Here is an 18106-nt window from a genome sequence, read left to right on the forward strand (position 1 = left end):
ATGACACTTTGAAAGTTAATCTGAGCAGGGGAGAGTTCTCTGTTATGAAACCACGGGAACAAAGTGGAGTGGGAAAATTAATTGCCACCGGATTTTTAGTTCGATCAATAAAGTTGTTTCATAAACGTATCAAGATTGGATAAAATCTGGTTGATCTGTTACTTTTACCAGCATCAACTTTCATTAGGGCTAATTACAATCAATAATTAGCCTATAGGCTAAATTAATTACAAATAAATTAAAACTCATGAGACTCAAAAGTATCCAGAAGATGTGAATTTAGACTATGAATGAATGATTTTTGACTTTGACATATAATAGCCTCATGAATATTCACACAAAGAAATATAGGCATACAAGGCACAAAATATGATTGAATAAATAACTAAATAAATAACGCTTGTCAATTTGTCTCCATCTCATAGCCTAATCCATCCCAGGCTCTTGCAACTTTTACTATGTAAATGAGAGTGTGCATCGTGTGGCTATATTTGAAGATAATTATGTTGTTAATTGTGTAAGTAAGCCTGCATAAACCTCTGAAAAACTTTCTCAACATAAGCCACCAAGGCACGCTTTCTGCCATGAATGGTAATCTGTGCAGTACAGGCGCTGTCAGTCCTTGAACCCCACCTCTGGATCGCAGCTTCCCCGCATTGTCCAATTGCGTCTTTTCAGTCCCACCCATGTAGCAACCTACAGCTCCCACTACACGCAGTCAGTCCACGTGAACCGGCACGCTCTGCACTGTCAGATTCTCCTGGTCAAAGACGCGCGCGCTTTTAAGTCGAATTACTCAACGCTGCCTTACGTCAAGTCCATATGACTCACGTCCGTATGACTCTCTCACAACTATCCACTCGAAAACTTGTAGCTCCACGAAGTTATGTAACAGTGTCGAGACAGTGGGTGTGAGAACGCCAGGACCGCATGATTGCAGGTTGTTTGCTTGTATGCACGCCGTGAAATATGCCTGGCTTTTCTTTCCCTTCACCATCCCTTCTGATGATTTCATTGTTTATTGTGAAACAAGCATAAGGCCAATTGATCAGAGTCTGCTTGTTTAGTAACTGGTAGGCCTATACTGTTTTGATATCTTGATACTGTAAAACCACTGATTTACATGTGTATGAAAGGGCATTGTATAGCCTATCGAAAAATGCAGATAATTCTTTTTTTGAAGAAAAAAATCTAGGCCTACACCAACATTAGCCTAACTCCACAACCTTGGCCTACAGGTTAGTTTAAACATACTGTCGGAAGAATGTCCCTTTAATTTGACATTCCTTTTAGATAGGCTACTTCGTTTACCACTCAACCCCAAACATATTTTGTTTAGAGATTAAAGAGTAGCCTATTTGCAGACCATTCTGGAAAGTGAATAAGACTTCAAAAAGAAGTTTATGTGAGTGGAAGGAACAGGACCCCCCTGAACACACCCTATTTATTAGATGGGCCTTTAGGCTGCCTACAGATTATTTTGGAAATGTGCTACTTTCAGTATACCATGAAGGGGCCTTATGGCCTGTCAAAGGGGCACAGAACTGATTTGAGTGCTGTCATAAATATACACACTACATGTAGGTCTAAATATACAGTAGCCTACCTGTTAAATATTTATGTGATTCTTGCTGTTGGTTGTGACTGTGTATAGTTTAACTGACTGAATGGTCCCATTCTTTTGACAAAGTCAGACTTCATACAATACAATATGTTAAGAGTTTAGACAACAGGAGAACATTTTATTCCAGCTATAAATTACTCAGGATTTGACATGTCTACAGTGCATGTTGAGGTTTGTTGAGAACATTTGCATTAATAGGCATATCCTTTGGAAGTCAGAAGGGACATTTATGTTTCTCAGTTGTAACTTATACATGCTTAACACAAACTTTCATTTGGTTGACACTTTCATTCAAAGCGGCTTTCTAGAGAGACACAATGCAAGGAAACAGCCAGGCTAATCACTGAGAAGCGAAAACCAAATTCCAGCTTGCAAGTGAGACAGCTGTGGGAAGTGGGAGAAAGTTAATTAAGGCTTAGAACTTGTAGGCTACAGAACATTAGAGGAGCAGCAGCACCTCTTGTCCTTTAAACTCACTCCACAATTTTCCTGATCATTGTTGCTCTCTCTCTCAATGAGGTCTGTCCATGAATTAGTGCAAGTGTGCAAAGCAAGTATTTCAGCACGGGAGATGTAACCAGTATGCACTGCAAGTGACGGAAATGATGGCCCATGTGTTTCTGTACCGTGTCCTTGGCTTGAACAGTATATGTTGTGTAGACTTTGCTTTGCATTACCGTAAAGCGCTACCTAAAAGCTGGTCTTTTCATACTGGGCTCTATACGGACATGACACAACAGTGGAATTATCACAAACAGGCCATTATCACATTTAACTTAATCCATTTAGCAAAGAAGATGAGATTATTCAGATGAGGATTTACATTTCATACTTGACCTTGACACTGCTTGTGCTTTGCTTGACTCATATAGGTTCATGAGTACAGGAAAGGAGTAAAAAACATGGTCTGTCTTTGGTTTTAACATGGTTGGTTTAATGTCACATCCGGGACATTAAAGGTTTTTGAAAGCATTTTGAAGAGAGACTGTCGGCCAGTTGAGGCTCTGCATTGCTATGAGAGCCATTGGGGCTAAATCCTCAGCCTTTTTATCATGGACTTATGACTACATTTTGACTAACTTGTACTGTGACTTTCCATAGTGGTAATAGTACCACAATGTAATAAGTCTAGTGATACATTTTCAATTCAGATAGAAGCAGGGTTGAATCGTGAATAAAATACTGACGACAAATGTGAAAATATTTATTCACAAGTGGGCTTTGCACAACATACAATTCATGGTTGATAGGTGACAGAAAGGATCAGTTTGTTGAAATCTGACTCTGAAAAATGAACACATCAACAATCAATGGGTACAAAACTAGTTGTCTTGTGTTTAATGACAATCACACAGCCATAGCCCCTCACTGAATCTATCTGTTCCACCTTTTTGGATCAGAGAAAGAGCATTTTTGAATGTAGTATTTATTCATGAGATTTTTCTTAATTTAAATGACAGCGGTACTGAATAGTTGCTCCACCAGCGTCACCATCACGACTACCTTTTTGCATTTATACAACAGTTCTTCTACAATTCTGCTGAAAAGAACAGATTCGATCTTTTGAAAGTCAAGTTCAATGAGACATGTGCTTGTGAACTGAATCATTTGCAGTCTACTTTGTCTTGGGTGAATAAATGTGCTCCACAGGTCCGTCTGGAAAGGATCCCATTTGAGGCCTACATTCCACTGTGACTGAGAATTAAATCTATGGTCTAGATGTTACTAACATGTCCTTTGAAATGATAATTAACAAGCCATCTATTGCAAAATGTCAGCATTGAATATATATGTGTGTGTGTGTGTGTGTGTGTGTGTGTGTGTGTGTGTGTGTGTGTGTGTGTGTGTGTGTGTGTGTGTGTGTGTGTGTGTGTGTGTGTGTGTGTGTGTGTGTGTGTGTGTGTGTGTGTGTGGTGAAGGTATGTTTGTGTATGCGTGAATGTGCACAAGACTGCTCTCCGTTTCCAGAGTCTCCGCTTGAGGTCAGGACTCTGTGTAGGCCAGTCAACTTCATCCACATCAAACTCTGCCATCCATGTCTTTGTGGACCTTGCTTTGTGCAATGGTGCACACACAGTCATGTCGGAACAGGGAGTGCCATCCCCAAACTGTTCCCACAAAGTTGGGAGAATGGAATTGTCCAAAATATCTTGGGGAATGCTGAAGCATTCAGAGTTCCTTTCACTGGAACTAATCCCAGTTCGGGGTTGGCCCTGTTCCAATATGGCCGTGCACCGGTGCACAAAGCAAGGTCCATAAAGACATGGATGACAGAGTTAGGTGTGGATGAACTTGACTGGCCTGCACAGAGTCCTGACTTCAACCCAAGAGAACCCCTTTGGGATGAATTAGAGCGGAAACTGAGAGCCAGTCACCTCGTCCAACATCAGTGTGCGAACTCACAAATGCACTTCTGTAAGAACGGTCGAAAATTCCCATGAACACAAACCTTGTGGAAAGCCTTCCCAGAAGAGTTAAACCCTATGGATTGAGAATGGGATGTCACTTAAGTTCATATGTAAGTCAAGGCAGGTGACCCAATACTTTTGGCAATATACTGTGTACTACTTATGAACTTAAACCTTGGTTAGAAAATAATCTGTTATAGAGTATTCACACAAGAAACACATATACTGTAAATCAATATATCTTGTTCAACATTTATGAATTCATATGCCGATAGATTGGGTGCCTCTCATTTGGGCTTTTATACGTCCTCCCTCGCTCCTCGGGCCTCGATCCTCACTGATCTACATAAAGAATGATGGGGCGGCAACAATGGGATAGTCTATCCAGTGTTACTTATAGATCAGTGGGAACGCCCCTCGAGGATCGAGCATCGAGGATCGAGGAGGCATGTTGAGAAGCACCTATTATCTTGATGCTCTCTGGAAACAGAAATGGCTTAGGTGGACCGAAATATACAGTATAAATTATACTGGAAATCTGTTTCCCTAAACTTTTGGACAATAAACCCTCCAACATATACAAATTGAAAAGGTACCTTCATTCTTTTTCTAAGCCGAATGTAAGTGAAATAGACATTATGCTGTGTCATTTTTGTTTGGTTGTATGATGTGTTCCTGTGATTAAGTCAACAGACAACAGAAAAGGTCAAGACAAGAACAGTGCAGTGGATAATTTTCCATGATGAAGACTGAATGGAATAATTGTTTTTTAAACAACTCAAGTCATTGACAGTAATTTTCATATCTGAGATGGGATCTACAGTACTTGTAGGCTTATGTAAACACTACATCTGTCCAGTCACAAGAGTGGTCAACTTGAAACACATACAGCATCGATAAATCGTGGAAGGAAGTGCTGAGAATGCACCTTCAGAGGAACTTTATAAAATTAGCCATGTGTACATCCCATAATCTACATCCTACTGTTTTGCTCATTGGTGGTGCAGACACTGTTGATATTTTCTGTGGTCTGGCTGCTCCTAGTTTCTTGGACCTCCTTGCATATAACCTTCTCCAAATTGCCTTAAAAGCAGATTTGATCTTACGGATCTTCCAGGCATACACAAGGTTAACAGCTTTTGACAGAGTTTTTATGAGAGAGGAGGATGCCGATATAGAAGGCCTGGTGAGGAACTGCAGCCCCATAGAAAGAGGAGACGTTCATGAAGTGCAGAGGTAGCCAGCAGACAGCGAAGAGCATCAGGACTAGAAGCAGGGACTTGGCCAGTGTCCGCTCCTTCTGGTAATAGGAGCAGGACTGACCACTGCTCACCCCACGGCCTCGCAGCTGATGGTGGATCCTTATGAAGGCGCACAGGTACAGTACCATCATGAGCAGCATGGGTGGCAGCAGGTAAGTGAGGAAGTTCAAGTTGACCATGTAAGGCTTGGGAATCACTGCAAAACAATGTACAAGTGATGGTTGTGGAGTTTGATGCTTCCATCTGTTCTAAGTGTCGTGGTGACCCCAAAATACCTGACACCCAGCAGACTCCTCCTATGGTCCAAGAGCGCTTGTGTCACCACTGTTTTGTATCTGAGGATCAAATGACACAAATAGCATGCACTACACTCAAATATGAATCCCTAAGCAGATATACTGTATATATATATATGGGTATACTAAGACTACACAAACAGAAACAACCACAAGACACGAATCATAGGCAGGCTGAACACAAATATTGGGCCTACTCTTTCTGCACACAAGGCTGTGGGCTCGCCAGGGGCTAGCAAGAGCCTGAAAGGGGTAGGATCCAGACACAGCACAACACAAAATATACACAAATACCATCAAACGCTCACAAGCATTCACCCCATAATATATTCGTCCATAGACTTATAATGGGGCATAAAGAGGGTGATAACACACAAACAGCAGCTTATTGACCGGGTTCACCCATGTTGTGATCCTGGGACACCCTAGATTTTATTTTTTATGACAACCTTTTACAGCAGCCTATGTCTGATTTCCGTAAAAATGGGTTGCCCCTGGGTATCATGTATTGTGTGTGGTTTATATACATAAACTAATTCTCAAGACAGCCAGTGAACTTCACCGGGTGCACGTTTTGCTGCTGCTTTTTTTTCAGGTTAATATTTAACTTCAAAGCTTAAAATGACAGTGGTCCAGACGGTGACTTCATGAGGCCTCGTTACCTGGATATGGATCTCACTGTCATCTTAATCTAAAAAAAAAAAAAAAAAAGTAGGCTACATCAAGGAAGCAAAAAAAAAAAAGATATATCTATATATTGGCATGAAAAAAGGCATGTGTGGCGTGAGGCAATCAATGAGACATGTTGATTGTAAGAGTTGGTAAGCTTTGTGACAAGCCTTTCCACTGTCATTGTGCCAGGAACATCAAGTTGCTTTTAGATATGGTCTGATGACCAATACCAACCTGGTCTAGGCTTCTCTGGCCTCCACATACAACAACATAACAACTTTTTCCTTTTCTTAGTTCAGCATAAGCCTACCAAATAACAGACTATACTTTCCTAATTGAAATAGACTGAATGACAAGATATTGAAATAGACTGAATGAAATATCATAATGATAATCCAATAAATCCTTTTTGTAACCAATTTTTTCAGAAGCCTATCCAGATAAAATAAACAACTGATCTCCTTTCAAACTTTATTTGCATTTCTTTATAACCAACGAACAAAAGGCCATTCTGCAATCATGCTCAGAACGGAGGTTGTTACTCCTGCAAGACCACACAAAAGAGTTATCCCACTTCGATACCGGGCAAAATAGACATGTGCAATTGTCAATGCAGTCAGTGGTAAATTGGGTTACAGCAAAGAGAAAAGGGGGCGAAGCTCAACGAATGCAGGCCATGACAGGGCTTTGGCTGACATATGAACACCTGACTTTAGCAACACATGGAATGGGCGGTGCTATGCTCAAATTTTCCCGGGAATCTCGATACAACGTGCTTTCTGGGTTGACCCAGCAAAATAGACTGCACTTTTTTAGTAGCCTAGTGAGATGGTCAATTATTTGAATTAATTCACTTATTTATGTTAGGCCCACTAATATGTCTTCTTCATTAACGTATCAAGCAGCGTTAATCTCAAACAGGTTAGTTATTGCAACGGTCAAACACACTTTGAAAACACTAGGCCTATTTGTTAAGAAAATTATGCTAGACAAGTGATAAGCCTAGTCCTATCCAACTTTAATTTCCATAGATGTCGGCAAGCCATTTAGACTTCATGGCAGGGCAACGTTTCTGTAAATCGATCTGAAATCTGTCTGTGCGCGGGTGGGACGCAAGCTAGCTCCACAAGGAGCCTGTGGAAGTGGGCTGCAGGGGTAGGCCTATTTCCTCAACCCGGAGGAAAGGGATTCACGTGTCCACGAGTGTTGGTGTTTGTTTAGCCTAGTACCATGATACGCGTGATCCACGTTTCTGGCAATCTCGCTCCGCCTGTCCACGAGAGAAGACCCACGCCCACCGAAGTTCATAAACATCTCTTTGCTGCAGCCTAACAGCGTAACTTGAATTTCCCCTTGGGGATCAATAAAGTAGGCCTATCTATCTATCTATCTATCTATCTATCTATCTATCTATCTAACAGTTTGACCTATATTAGCCTATCACCAAACACGACTCTGCAGGATAACTAATTCGTCTCGCACCCCCTCCACGATTTTGTAATTTTGCACAATAACTAATATGCTACACGTTACTAACTATATTATATGTTGCAGACCATTCAGGCTTTCACAGACTCACAAGACCAACTTTAGGCTGCATGGGCTACAAAAGAACTAGAGTGGATCATTTGGTTTGTGTTGGCTTTTTTTTTTTTTTTTTACAACTCTGACCGTGAGACCAAATACACTGGAGACAACCTCGTGAATATCAGTCACACGAGTTACAGATTCACGTGGAGTGAACTAGTTGGCAGCGGTCTGAGGTGTGTCATATATTCCTTTCACCAATCGGACAGCCCTCTCCCGCCATGACATTTGAATTTTCTCCCCGCCTTTGTGTGACGCAGAGGCGTTTCTAGCAGTGAAGTAGCCTATCCGGGGCTTTTTCTTTTTTTTAACAGAACACTTTGGCCTAGGCTACTTTTACACCGCAGTTGTGTGAGACTTTCCAGAAGCATGATGTAGCCTATATTAAATAGTAGGCCTAGCCTAGAACATAATATTATTTGTCCAGAGTTCAGTCAATCTCACCTGATCGCTCTCCCTTCTCATCAAGTGTTTCAGTCTCTTTATCCCTCCTTCCACCAGAACGTTAGACATAAGGTGTTTAACAGAGTAGCCTACACTCACACACACTCTCTCTCCACACACACACACATGCACGCACGCACACACACATGCACGCACGCACGCACGCACGCACGCACACACACACACACACACACACACACACACACACACACACACACACACACACACACACACACACACACACACAGACACACACACACGCGCATAGCCTACAATATTCTCATTACGTTGTATTTCACATAATTACCTGCAGTTGTCTTTCCCATCACTTGCTATTGTCTCTCTCATTATTTGCTGTTATCTCTCTCTCATTATGTTGTCTCTCTCCACTGTATTCTCTTATCACGAAACCTGATAAACAACAAGGAAAGTATTCAGTGCAGTGGGATAACAAGCAATAGCAAGGTTGTAGCCTATAGCACTTCGCTAGATATGGGCACATTTATCTCGAGATGTGTAGCTGTTGTTTATCTTCAAATGAACATGCCTATGATACTGCAATATGTGCACAACCACAAAGCATGTTAGCTGAGTTTCACAGATCAGAAATGGTCAAACATAGTGTAGGCTATAGATTTCAGCACTCCATGAAATTATGCAGAGGGTCAGTGGTGTTATTAAACTAGTTAATCTATATCTACATCTGTAATAGGCTAAGGTGAAACCACAGGGTGAAACATAGTTCGAAACATCACACTGATCCAATAATTCATAATTTTTGTAAGGGTCACTAACCAATTTATCCAGACTATTTTTAAATATCTGTAAAATAAACAACTGATAACTATTTGCATTTCTCTATAATCAAAGAACAATAAGGCCGTACTGCAATGATCAGAAGGTTGTTAACCTCCTGCAACACCATAGAGTTAGGCTTCAATACTGGTCATTATAGCCCTACATCATGCAGATGTTGCTTGCTCCACAGCTTCTTCATAAAGACATGTGCCATTGTCAATTCAGTCAATGCAGGGGGAACTTGGACTGCAGCCAAGAAAAAGAGGGGGTGAAGCAATGAGTGCAGGAGATGACAGAGTTATGGCTGACATAAACAAACCTGACTTTAGCAACACGCGGACTGGGCGGTGCTATACTCAAAAATTTCCCGCGAATCTCGATAGGCTAACGTGCTTTCTGGGCTGCCCCAGGAAAATCAACCGGCACTGTTTTGTAGCCTGCTGCTGAGATGATCGATTATTTAAATTCATTCACTTATTTATTTTAGGCCCAGTTCCTTCTTAATGAAAAACGTGTCATAGGCCTAATAGCATCATGATTAATTTCAAACAGGCTAAGATCATACACATATGTGGCCGAATAGAACACACTAATTTGATTAGGAAATTAGGAAATATATATATACTTCCAATGCATAGTCTAATATGTATGCTGTGCCACCTTCATTTCTATAGATGTGGGCCTAGGTTAGGCTATTTGCACTTTGGCAGGGTAACGTTGTAAATAGCCAAGGCAAGACTGCCCCCAATAATGAGCTCCACAGGAGCCTGTGGAAGTGGACTGCAGAGGTATTTCCTCCACCCGGAGGAATGGGAGTGGATCATTCACGTGTCCAGATGTTTACCGTGATACGCGTGATCCACGTGTCTGGAATCTCGCTCCGCCCGTCCACGAGAGAAGACCCAGACAATCTCGCTCCGCCCGTCCACGAGAGAAGGCACGCCCACCGAAGTTCATAAAAAATCTCCCTTCCCTCAGCAGTGAGAATAGTTTGACCTACTTCTTCACCAGACACGACATTCCTGGACTCATAAAAATCTCTTTGCTGCAGCGTAACAACAGTTTGACCTATATTAGCCTAACACCAAACACGACTCTGCAGGATAACTAAATCGTCTCGCACCCCCTCCACGATTTTGTAATTTTGCACAATAGCCTAATATGCTACACGTTACTAATTATATGTTGCAGACCATTCAGGCTTTCACAAACTCACAAGACCAACTTTAAGTAGGCTACCATGGGCTACAAAAGAACTGGATCATTTTGGCTTGTGTTGGATTTAAAAAAAAAAAAAATTTACAACTCTGATCGTGAGACATCCAAATACACTGGAGACAACCTCGTGAACATCAGTCACACGAGTTACAGATTCACGTGGAGTGAACTAGTTGGCAGCGGTCTGAGGTGTGTCAGGCTATTCCATTCACCAATCGGACAGCCCTCTCCCGCCATGACATTCGAATTTTTCCCCCGCCTTGTTTGACGCAGAGGCGTTGGGGCGTTTCAGTCAAGTAGCCTATCCGGGGCTCTTTTTTTTTTTTTACAGAACACTTTACTTTTACACCGCAGTTGTGTGAGACTTTCCAGATGCATGATGTAGCCTATATTAAAATAGTAGAACATAATACTGTTGTATTAGTAGGCTATTACACTGTCAACTGTCCAGAGTTCAGTCAATCTCACCTGATCGTTCTCCCTTCTCTTCAAGTGTTTCAGTCTCTTTCCCCCTCCTTCCACCAGAAAGTTAGACATTAGGTGTTTAGCATTAGAGTAGCCTACACTCACACACACACACACACACGCACGCACGCACGCACGCACGCACGCACGCACGCACGCACACACATAGCCTACAATATTCTCATTATGTTGTATTTCACATACCTGCAGTTGTCTTTCCCATCACTTGCTATTGTCTCTCTCATTATTTGCTGTTATCTCTCTCTCATTATGTTGTCTCTCTCCTCACTGATCTATTATCTTACTCACTTGCTGCCCCTGCTGGCTCCTCAGTCTGTAGCTCATCTTTGATATTCTACAAAATGTAATCAAATCAAGGTATGTATTTTCTACAAATTAATATCACAAAACAGTCACACAATACATTTTATGTTAATTATTGTTATTGGTTAACGACACCTGATAAACAACAAGTAAAGTATTCAGTGCAGTGGGATAAAACGGGCTGTTCCTGTCTACCAGCATGAACAATAGCAAGGTTGTAGCATAGCACTTCACTAGAAATGGGCACATTTATCTTGAGATGTGTAGCTGTTGTTTATCTTCAAATGAACATGCCTAGTTATGATGATACTGCAATATGTTCACAACCACAAAGCATGTTAGCTGAGTTTCACAGATCTGGTCAAACATAGTGTATAGGCTATTTCAGCACTCCATGAAATTATGCAGAAGGTCAGTGGTGTTGTTCAACTGATCTATATCTAGCCTACATCTGTAATAGGCTAAGGTGAAACCACAGGGTGAAACATAGTTCGAAACATTACACTGATCCAATAATTCATCATTTTGAATTGTAAGGGTCACTAACCAATTTATCCAGACTATTTTTAAATATCTGTATAATAAGCAACTGATCTCTTTCAAACGTTATTTGCATTTCTCTATAATCAAAGAACAATAAGGCCATACTGCAATGATCAGAAGGTTATTAACCTCCTGCAACACCATAAGAGTTAGGCTATTCAATACTGGTCATTATAGCCCTATATACATCATGCAAATGTTGCTTGCTCCACAGCTTCTTCATAAAGACATGTGCCATTGTCAATTCAGTCAATGCAGGGGGAACTTGGACTGCAGCCAAGAATAGGGGAGGGGGGAGGGGGAGGGGGAGGGGGGGGGGGGGGGGGCGAAGCTCAAGAGGTGCGTTTGACTTGACGAAAATCTGCGCAGATCTGACTTGATGTGATGCATGCTGGGTTAAACAGAGTGCATACTGGGACAGACGAAATGCAAACTGGTAAGAAATCATGTCCGACTTCTTGCAGTCGCGGTGGGAGTTAACCCCGTGACATCATGTCACATGTCCATACAAGATCTCGGGAGACTGCGTCTTAGCTCAGCCAGCGCAGTTCAGCGCAGTTCGTTTTTAAGCAACTGCGCTGGCCAAAACCCACCCCAATGACGTCAGTTCAAAGTTGCGATAGGGCCGTTTGGAAGAATCTCCCCATGACGAGTATGACAGGTGTCTCGTTCTGCCTCCTTACCCAAGACACTAGAGCGGACCAAGACGGATCAGTTCAACTGCACTAAAACCAACGTCTGGGATGACGCTGGAGCTTATCCCTGTGATCCATCTTGCTCTGTTCTAGAATCTTTGCTCCTTACGTTAGAATCTGCTAAAATGAACAGAAATCGAACGGATACCTTCTTATTTGTGATTTCTGGAACAGCGGTAGGCTAGCCTACTGAAAACGTGAGGATACTCTGCTATTTTATGCTGTTGGCTAAATATATACACACGGAAAACACTTGATATTTAATTAATGTGCAGCAATGCAGGCCTGTTAACTGTATGACAACAGTGGTTTATTTAAACACATCATATCAATTTATTTCGTCAGTCACCATGCTCATTTTAATGAGCAAGAATAAAAGTTTTACTGTATTTAATACAAAATCCCGCGATATCTACCGCGAGGTCTCCAGCCAGGTCTCTCGCGAGTAACTTCAGGTACGTAAGCTCAGTCAGACTGTCCGGGATGAGCTGCATGTGCTAGTTGCCCCTCCTGCTAAGACTCTGCAGCTCTCGTTGACGTATGAAGCCAGCCTAAGCCAGCCTAAGTCAGCCGCAGTTCATCGCAAACGCACCTAAGGAGTGCAGGAGATGACAGAGTTTTGGCTGACATAAACAACCCTGACTTTAGCAACACGTGGACTGGGCGGTGCTATACTCAAAAAATTCCCGCGAATCTCGATAGGCTAACGTGCTTTCTGGGCTGCCCCAGGAAAATCAACCGGCACTTTTTTGTAGCCTGCTGCTGAGATTATCGATTATTTAAATTAATTCACTTATTTATTTTAGGCCCAGTTTCTTCTTAATGAAAAACGTGTCATAGGCCTAATAGCATCATGATTAATTTCAAACAGGTTAAGATCATAGCCTACACATAGTGACCGAATAGAACACACTAATTTGATTAGGAAATTAGGCTAGACTATGCATTGGCAGCATATATATATATATATATATATATATATATATAGCCTATTTATATATATGCTGTGCCACCTTAATTTCTACAGATGTAGGTTAGGCTATTTGCACTTCTTGACAGAGGAACGTTTCTGTAAATAGATCTAGCTGTCGGGGTAGGCTGGGCCAAGACTGCCCCCAATAATGAGCTCTACAGGAGCCTGTGGAAGTGGACTGCAGAGGTATTTCCTCCACCCGGAGGAATGGGAGTGGATCATTCACGTGTCCAGATGTTTACCGTGAGACGCGTGATCCACGTGTCTGGAATCTCGCTCCGCCCGTCCACGAGAGAAGACCCAGACAATCTCGCTCCGCCCGTCCACGAGAGAAGGCACGCCCACCGAAGTTCATAGCCTACATATTTCCCTTCCCTCAGCAGTGAGAATAGTTTGACCTACTTCACAGACACGACATTCCTGGACTCCACTGAGAGAAAAGCTATAGTTTGTCTCGCACACCCCTCGACGATTTTGGATTTCTAATTTTGATTTTGAAAGGGGATACATTTCAAAAGGACGTTCAGACTATTTTTTTTTGGTTTGTTTTAAATTCAGTTTCGTCTTATTAGCTCTACGTGAAGCCATAAAGGCTAAACTACAAGAAATATCGATTCGTCATCTATTGGAGGATCAACACTAATCTGTAAGTCAATGTTTCCCTTAAGCCTTGTCTTTTCTGTCAGAAAATGTATAATTTATGCTACATGTTATTTAATTAGGATACACTGTTGCAAACCATTCAGACAGTCTGTCAATTGTTACAAATTTACCAGACCAATGGGCTACACAAGAACTAACAGGTTACATCTAGGCTACCAGTGAAAAAAATAGGTGGTTCGATAATTTGGCTGGTGTTGGATTATGTTTTTTATAACTCTGACCGTGAGACAGTTTTTTACAATCGCCGTTTCAAGGGGCAAAAAAACACACTCGAGACAACCTCGTAGTGGACTTTACCAGTCACACGAGTTACAAATTCACGTGGAGTGAAATAGTAGTGGGCGGTCTGAGCTGGGTCTGATGTGTGTCATATTCCTTACACCAATCAGACAGTACTTCCCTCTCCCGCCACAACATTTGATTTTCCCCCCACCTTGTTTGACGTCAGTAGGCTACTTTTTTCAGTCCCCTGATCTTTGTGGAAACCGGAGGATCCTGACTGTAGGCTATAGTCAATACGATGCTCCGCGTTGGCCATATTGATAAGCATTTTTCAAATGTAAACCAAACTGAAAAAAAAAAAAAACACCCAGAACTCATTGCCAAGTGTCATGTAGGCTTGTGTGATCATTGGCCTTGTTATGGGATTTATTTAGGCTATATGTTTTAAATTCTGTCATTATAGGCCTAGGTCTAACAGATTTTTATTTTCGTGTTCGTTTCCATTTGGCATGACAGGCAGTCAAAGGTGTCAGTCGCTCAGACCTGAATGACATCAGATTGAGTCACTCCCAGTCTGTTCACTCAAAAATCCCCAGCTTCATGAGAACGAGAACCTGCTCTATGAAACTCATTCATAGGCATTTGCGTGGGGGATTTCTGATAACTTATACAACATCTTTTAATAATTTCAGCAGAAGTTCGAACAATTTTAAGGAGGAAGTTGTCTGGTGGTAGCCTAAATTAAACTGTGCGTTTCAATTGAAAACAAAAAAATGAATTGAAACAAAAAGTAGCCTACACTGCTGAAAGGAATAGTAGAGAGAGGCATCTCAAGCCCCCGCCCCACCTCCAACTTCCCCTGTCTGACCTACATTTCCCTGAAGTTACCAACTGGTGGTTTCCCAGCACTATGGCCTTTGATTGAAACCAGGAAATGGTGCTGAGATGATGTGCTGGACTTTGATATTGTGGCAGGAATTGAAGAGGAACAGACACGGATTTGCCTTAAAATTACATATAGCTACATGATGAAATTGTGAAAGGATTAAGATTGTAGATGAACACAGATTTGAAATTATGATTAGGCCTAGCCTTATCAGAAATAAGCCTTTTAGAGAAGTAGAATTTCTGGCACTTGGAAAGGGATATAGTATAGTTACAAATAAATACCCTGTGTCCTATACTGTGAAATGCCACATACTTGAGAGAAATTGAGGGAAGAAATTCCTGAAAGGGCCCAGGAATCCTGAGATGGTTAGAAAACTAGAGGTGCATTGAACAACCTAGCCACACTTTCTCCCAACAGTGTGTTTCTACCACCCCCTAGAGGTTATAGTTGGCTACTACTGCTGTTTGGTCGGACTTGCCGAGGCATGTATCTAGGAGTTTTGCCCAGGCATGTACCAGACAAGACCTGCCTGTAGAGGGGTGGACCTTCATGAGTCAGCAGTAGACTGACCAGAGTTTAAAAAGCCCTGTGCTGTCTGAGTATCAGCTTTAGTTTCAACAAGCCAGCAGTGAAGCAGTCAAGGATAGAAGCTCTATTTGTTGCAATCATGGTGAGTTCAGATGAAAAGGATTTAAAATGTTGTAACTTTCAGGGCATGTCATTGATATGGTTTGGATTTTCTAAACGTGATGGGTCTTTTATGTGAAAAGTGTAGATTTTTTTCAGAGTACATGTACAATTTAAGAGAGGTTCTGAATTTGATGGTGCTGCAGCAAAGAAGCCATAGTGAGAATTTAAGTAGAGTTCATTTGAAATATTTTTGTTGTCCCAGGGAACATGTGACTATGTTGAATATTGTTAATCACACTTATTCTTTCTACCTTTTCACAGTGTAGAATCATGTCCATCCACAAGCGTGTTCTGAGGTCCCTGGGCAATGGGTCAACCAGGCGGAACCTGTTTGGGCCGGTGGACCGTGCGCAGCTGCAGCAGGACTACCACAAGGCGCTAAAGCAGGACCTAGAGGAGGCGACACGGCGCTGGAGCTTCAATTTCCTCACCGAGGAGCCCCTAGACAACGGCAACTTCCTGTGGGAGGGTGTTTCTGGGGCGAAGGTTCCCCTGGTGTATCGTTCCTCTAAGCGCAGCAAGGTCGCCAGCTTCTCAGCATTGTCCTCATCCTCGAAGGCGAATGGCGTATCCATGAAGTCGGCATCAGCAGAGGCCGTTTCCAGCACATTGCAGAGCAGCAAGGAGAATGTGCCGAGGACACCGGAGAGACACCCGAACACCCTGAACATCCTGGAAAGAACCCCAGTGAAGAACGATGCCAAGAGCAACAAGCGGAAGAGGAAACAATCTAATATTACAGGTGTGTGTTTTTGTTTTTGTGCTAGAATTTCTTGAAGTGTTTTTTTTTTTTTTTTTTTTTTTTTAATCTTTCTTCCATTGTCTCATCTTCACTTGTCAGCTCATTCTGTTACATATTTATGTCCATGTTACTGAATGTCTTCTACCTTTTGATTTGATTCCAGATTTCTACCAGGCAAAAAGAAGGGTAGTGGGCACGCCCAGAAAATCAGGCCAGTGATTGAACAACTGGGAGTGACCAAAGAAGCCTCATTTGCAAGAAGCAAAACTCACTTCTTCTCTCAGGAACTGAACTCAACACAGGCACTGCACACATAAAACCTACCTAAAGACTTGTACATAAAAAAAAAAACACCTCAGAGGTATCCAGCTCCTCTGGAAGACTCTTCTACAAATCATGGCTGTCAATTCCTCTAGAACCTCACACCTCCCCCCACCACCCGTTTATGAAGACCTCATAGTGTGTGTGTGTGGGGGGGGTACTGTTGCTATTTAAAGGTGGAAGTGTGGTCTTGTAAATCACTGTAGCCTCTTAATGGGAGAGTGGTCCAGAAACATGTCTGACTGTGCTCTACCATGAACCAACGTGAACTTGCTACTGGTTCTATGCTTTATGTAAACTTGAACTGAACTGAATCACTTACACTCCGTGACAGTTCTGAGAGGGATAATTGTGAGGGCAAGACCAATTGAGCTGCCTTTGAGGACTGCCCATACTGTAGGTACCTCTATTCCATCATACATGAGCAAGGCATAGCAGAGGAGCAGGGTCAGTGAGGTGAACTCAGAAAAGTTCTCCAAAGGTGCTCATTTTCCGTAAGGTGTCTTTTTTATTTTTTATATTCTTGTTCTTTTTTACCGTTACAGTAGCACTGAGAAGCCTTTCCGGTCATTTATCCGGAAAGTGTTTGGGGGTGGGGAGTGGGGGGTGGAGGTAATCATACCCCAAGCTAACAAGCTAACATGTAATAGTAGGAAACTGTATAAGGAAGCCTTATGCAATGGAAAATGCATGGTTATACTTGCATCATTAACGGTCTGCTATCAAAAAGTATGCAACGGTTTGGGGCATGTGTGATAAAGGAGGAAAAGACCTGAAAGAGATCTGTACATTTCCAGACATCTTGGTGTATTCCATTTTTTTTTATTTTAACTTTTATGTTTTCCTCTCAACCGCCCAAAGCTTTAGCAGCTTTTGCAGTACTGCAGACATATACAGTATTGTAGCTAAAATTAAGTAACAAAATGTAAAGTCTATAAGGCAATTGTTTGGCCTTTGAAGGAGTCTCTTTGGAGAAATACATTAGACCTCTATATACCAAGTAAGCTAATTCCACACACTAATGTACTTTTTATTTAATTCCGTGCAATCGTTTTTCTTTTTCTTTTTGCAAGCTCCCTCACCATTCATCCAGAGGATTTCTTAATTCTTTTCTTTCTTTTGCTGCTATGGGTGACCATGGGGAAGACGGGCAGCATCAAATGCTCAATGGCATTCAGATAGACACCAAGAAATGAAATGGCTTTGGGTAATATGCGCCACCCTGATTGAAATGCCCTGTTCAGTATCAGTCTGCAGTACCCCCAGAAAT

General features: G+C 42.0%; 1 protein-coding gene across 2 annotated transcripts; it reads left to right on the top strand.

Moving 5' to 3' along the window:
* Nucleotides 1–13717: 13717 nt before the first annotated feature.
* Nucleotides 13718–17436, top strand: cdkn1a (cyclin dependent kinase inhibitor 1A). 2 transcript variants are annotated; one of them, XM_062545452.1, is made up of 3 exons: nucleotides 13718–13955; nucleotides 16035–16515; nucleotides 16679–17436. In XM_062545452.1, the coding sequence occupies exons 2-3, from the start codon at nucleotides 16044–16046 to the stop codon at nucleotides 16732–16734; spliced, it is 528 nt and encodes a 175-aa protein (XP_062401436.1). In that variant the 5' UTR covers nucleotides 13718–13955; nucleotides 16035–16043; the 3' UTR covers nucleotides 16735–17436. The 2 variants fall into 2 exon arrangements, with proteins under 2 accessions (XP_062401436.1, XP_062401435.1); XM_062545451.1 differs by lacking the exon at nucleotides 13718–13955 and adding an exon at nucleotides 15668–15753.
* Nucleotides 17437–18106: the final 670 nt, after the last annotated feature.

Source organism: Sardina pilchardus, chromosome 9 (genome assembly GCF_963854185.1).
Source record: "Sardina pilchardus chromosome 9, fSarPil1.1, whole genome shotgun sequence".
Taxonomy (NCBI): Eukaryota; Metazoa; Chordata; class Actinopteri; order Clupeiformes; family Clupeidae; genus Sardina; species Sardina pilchardus.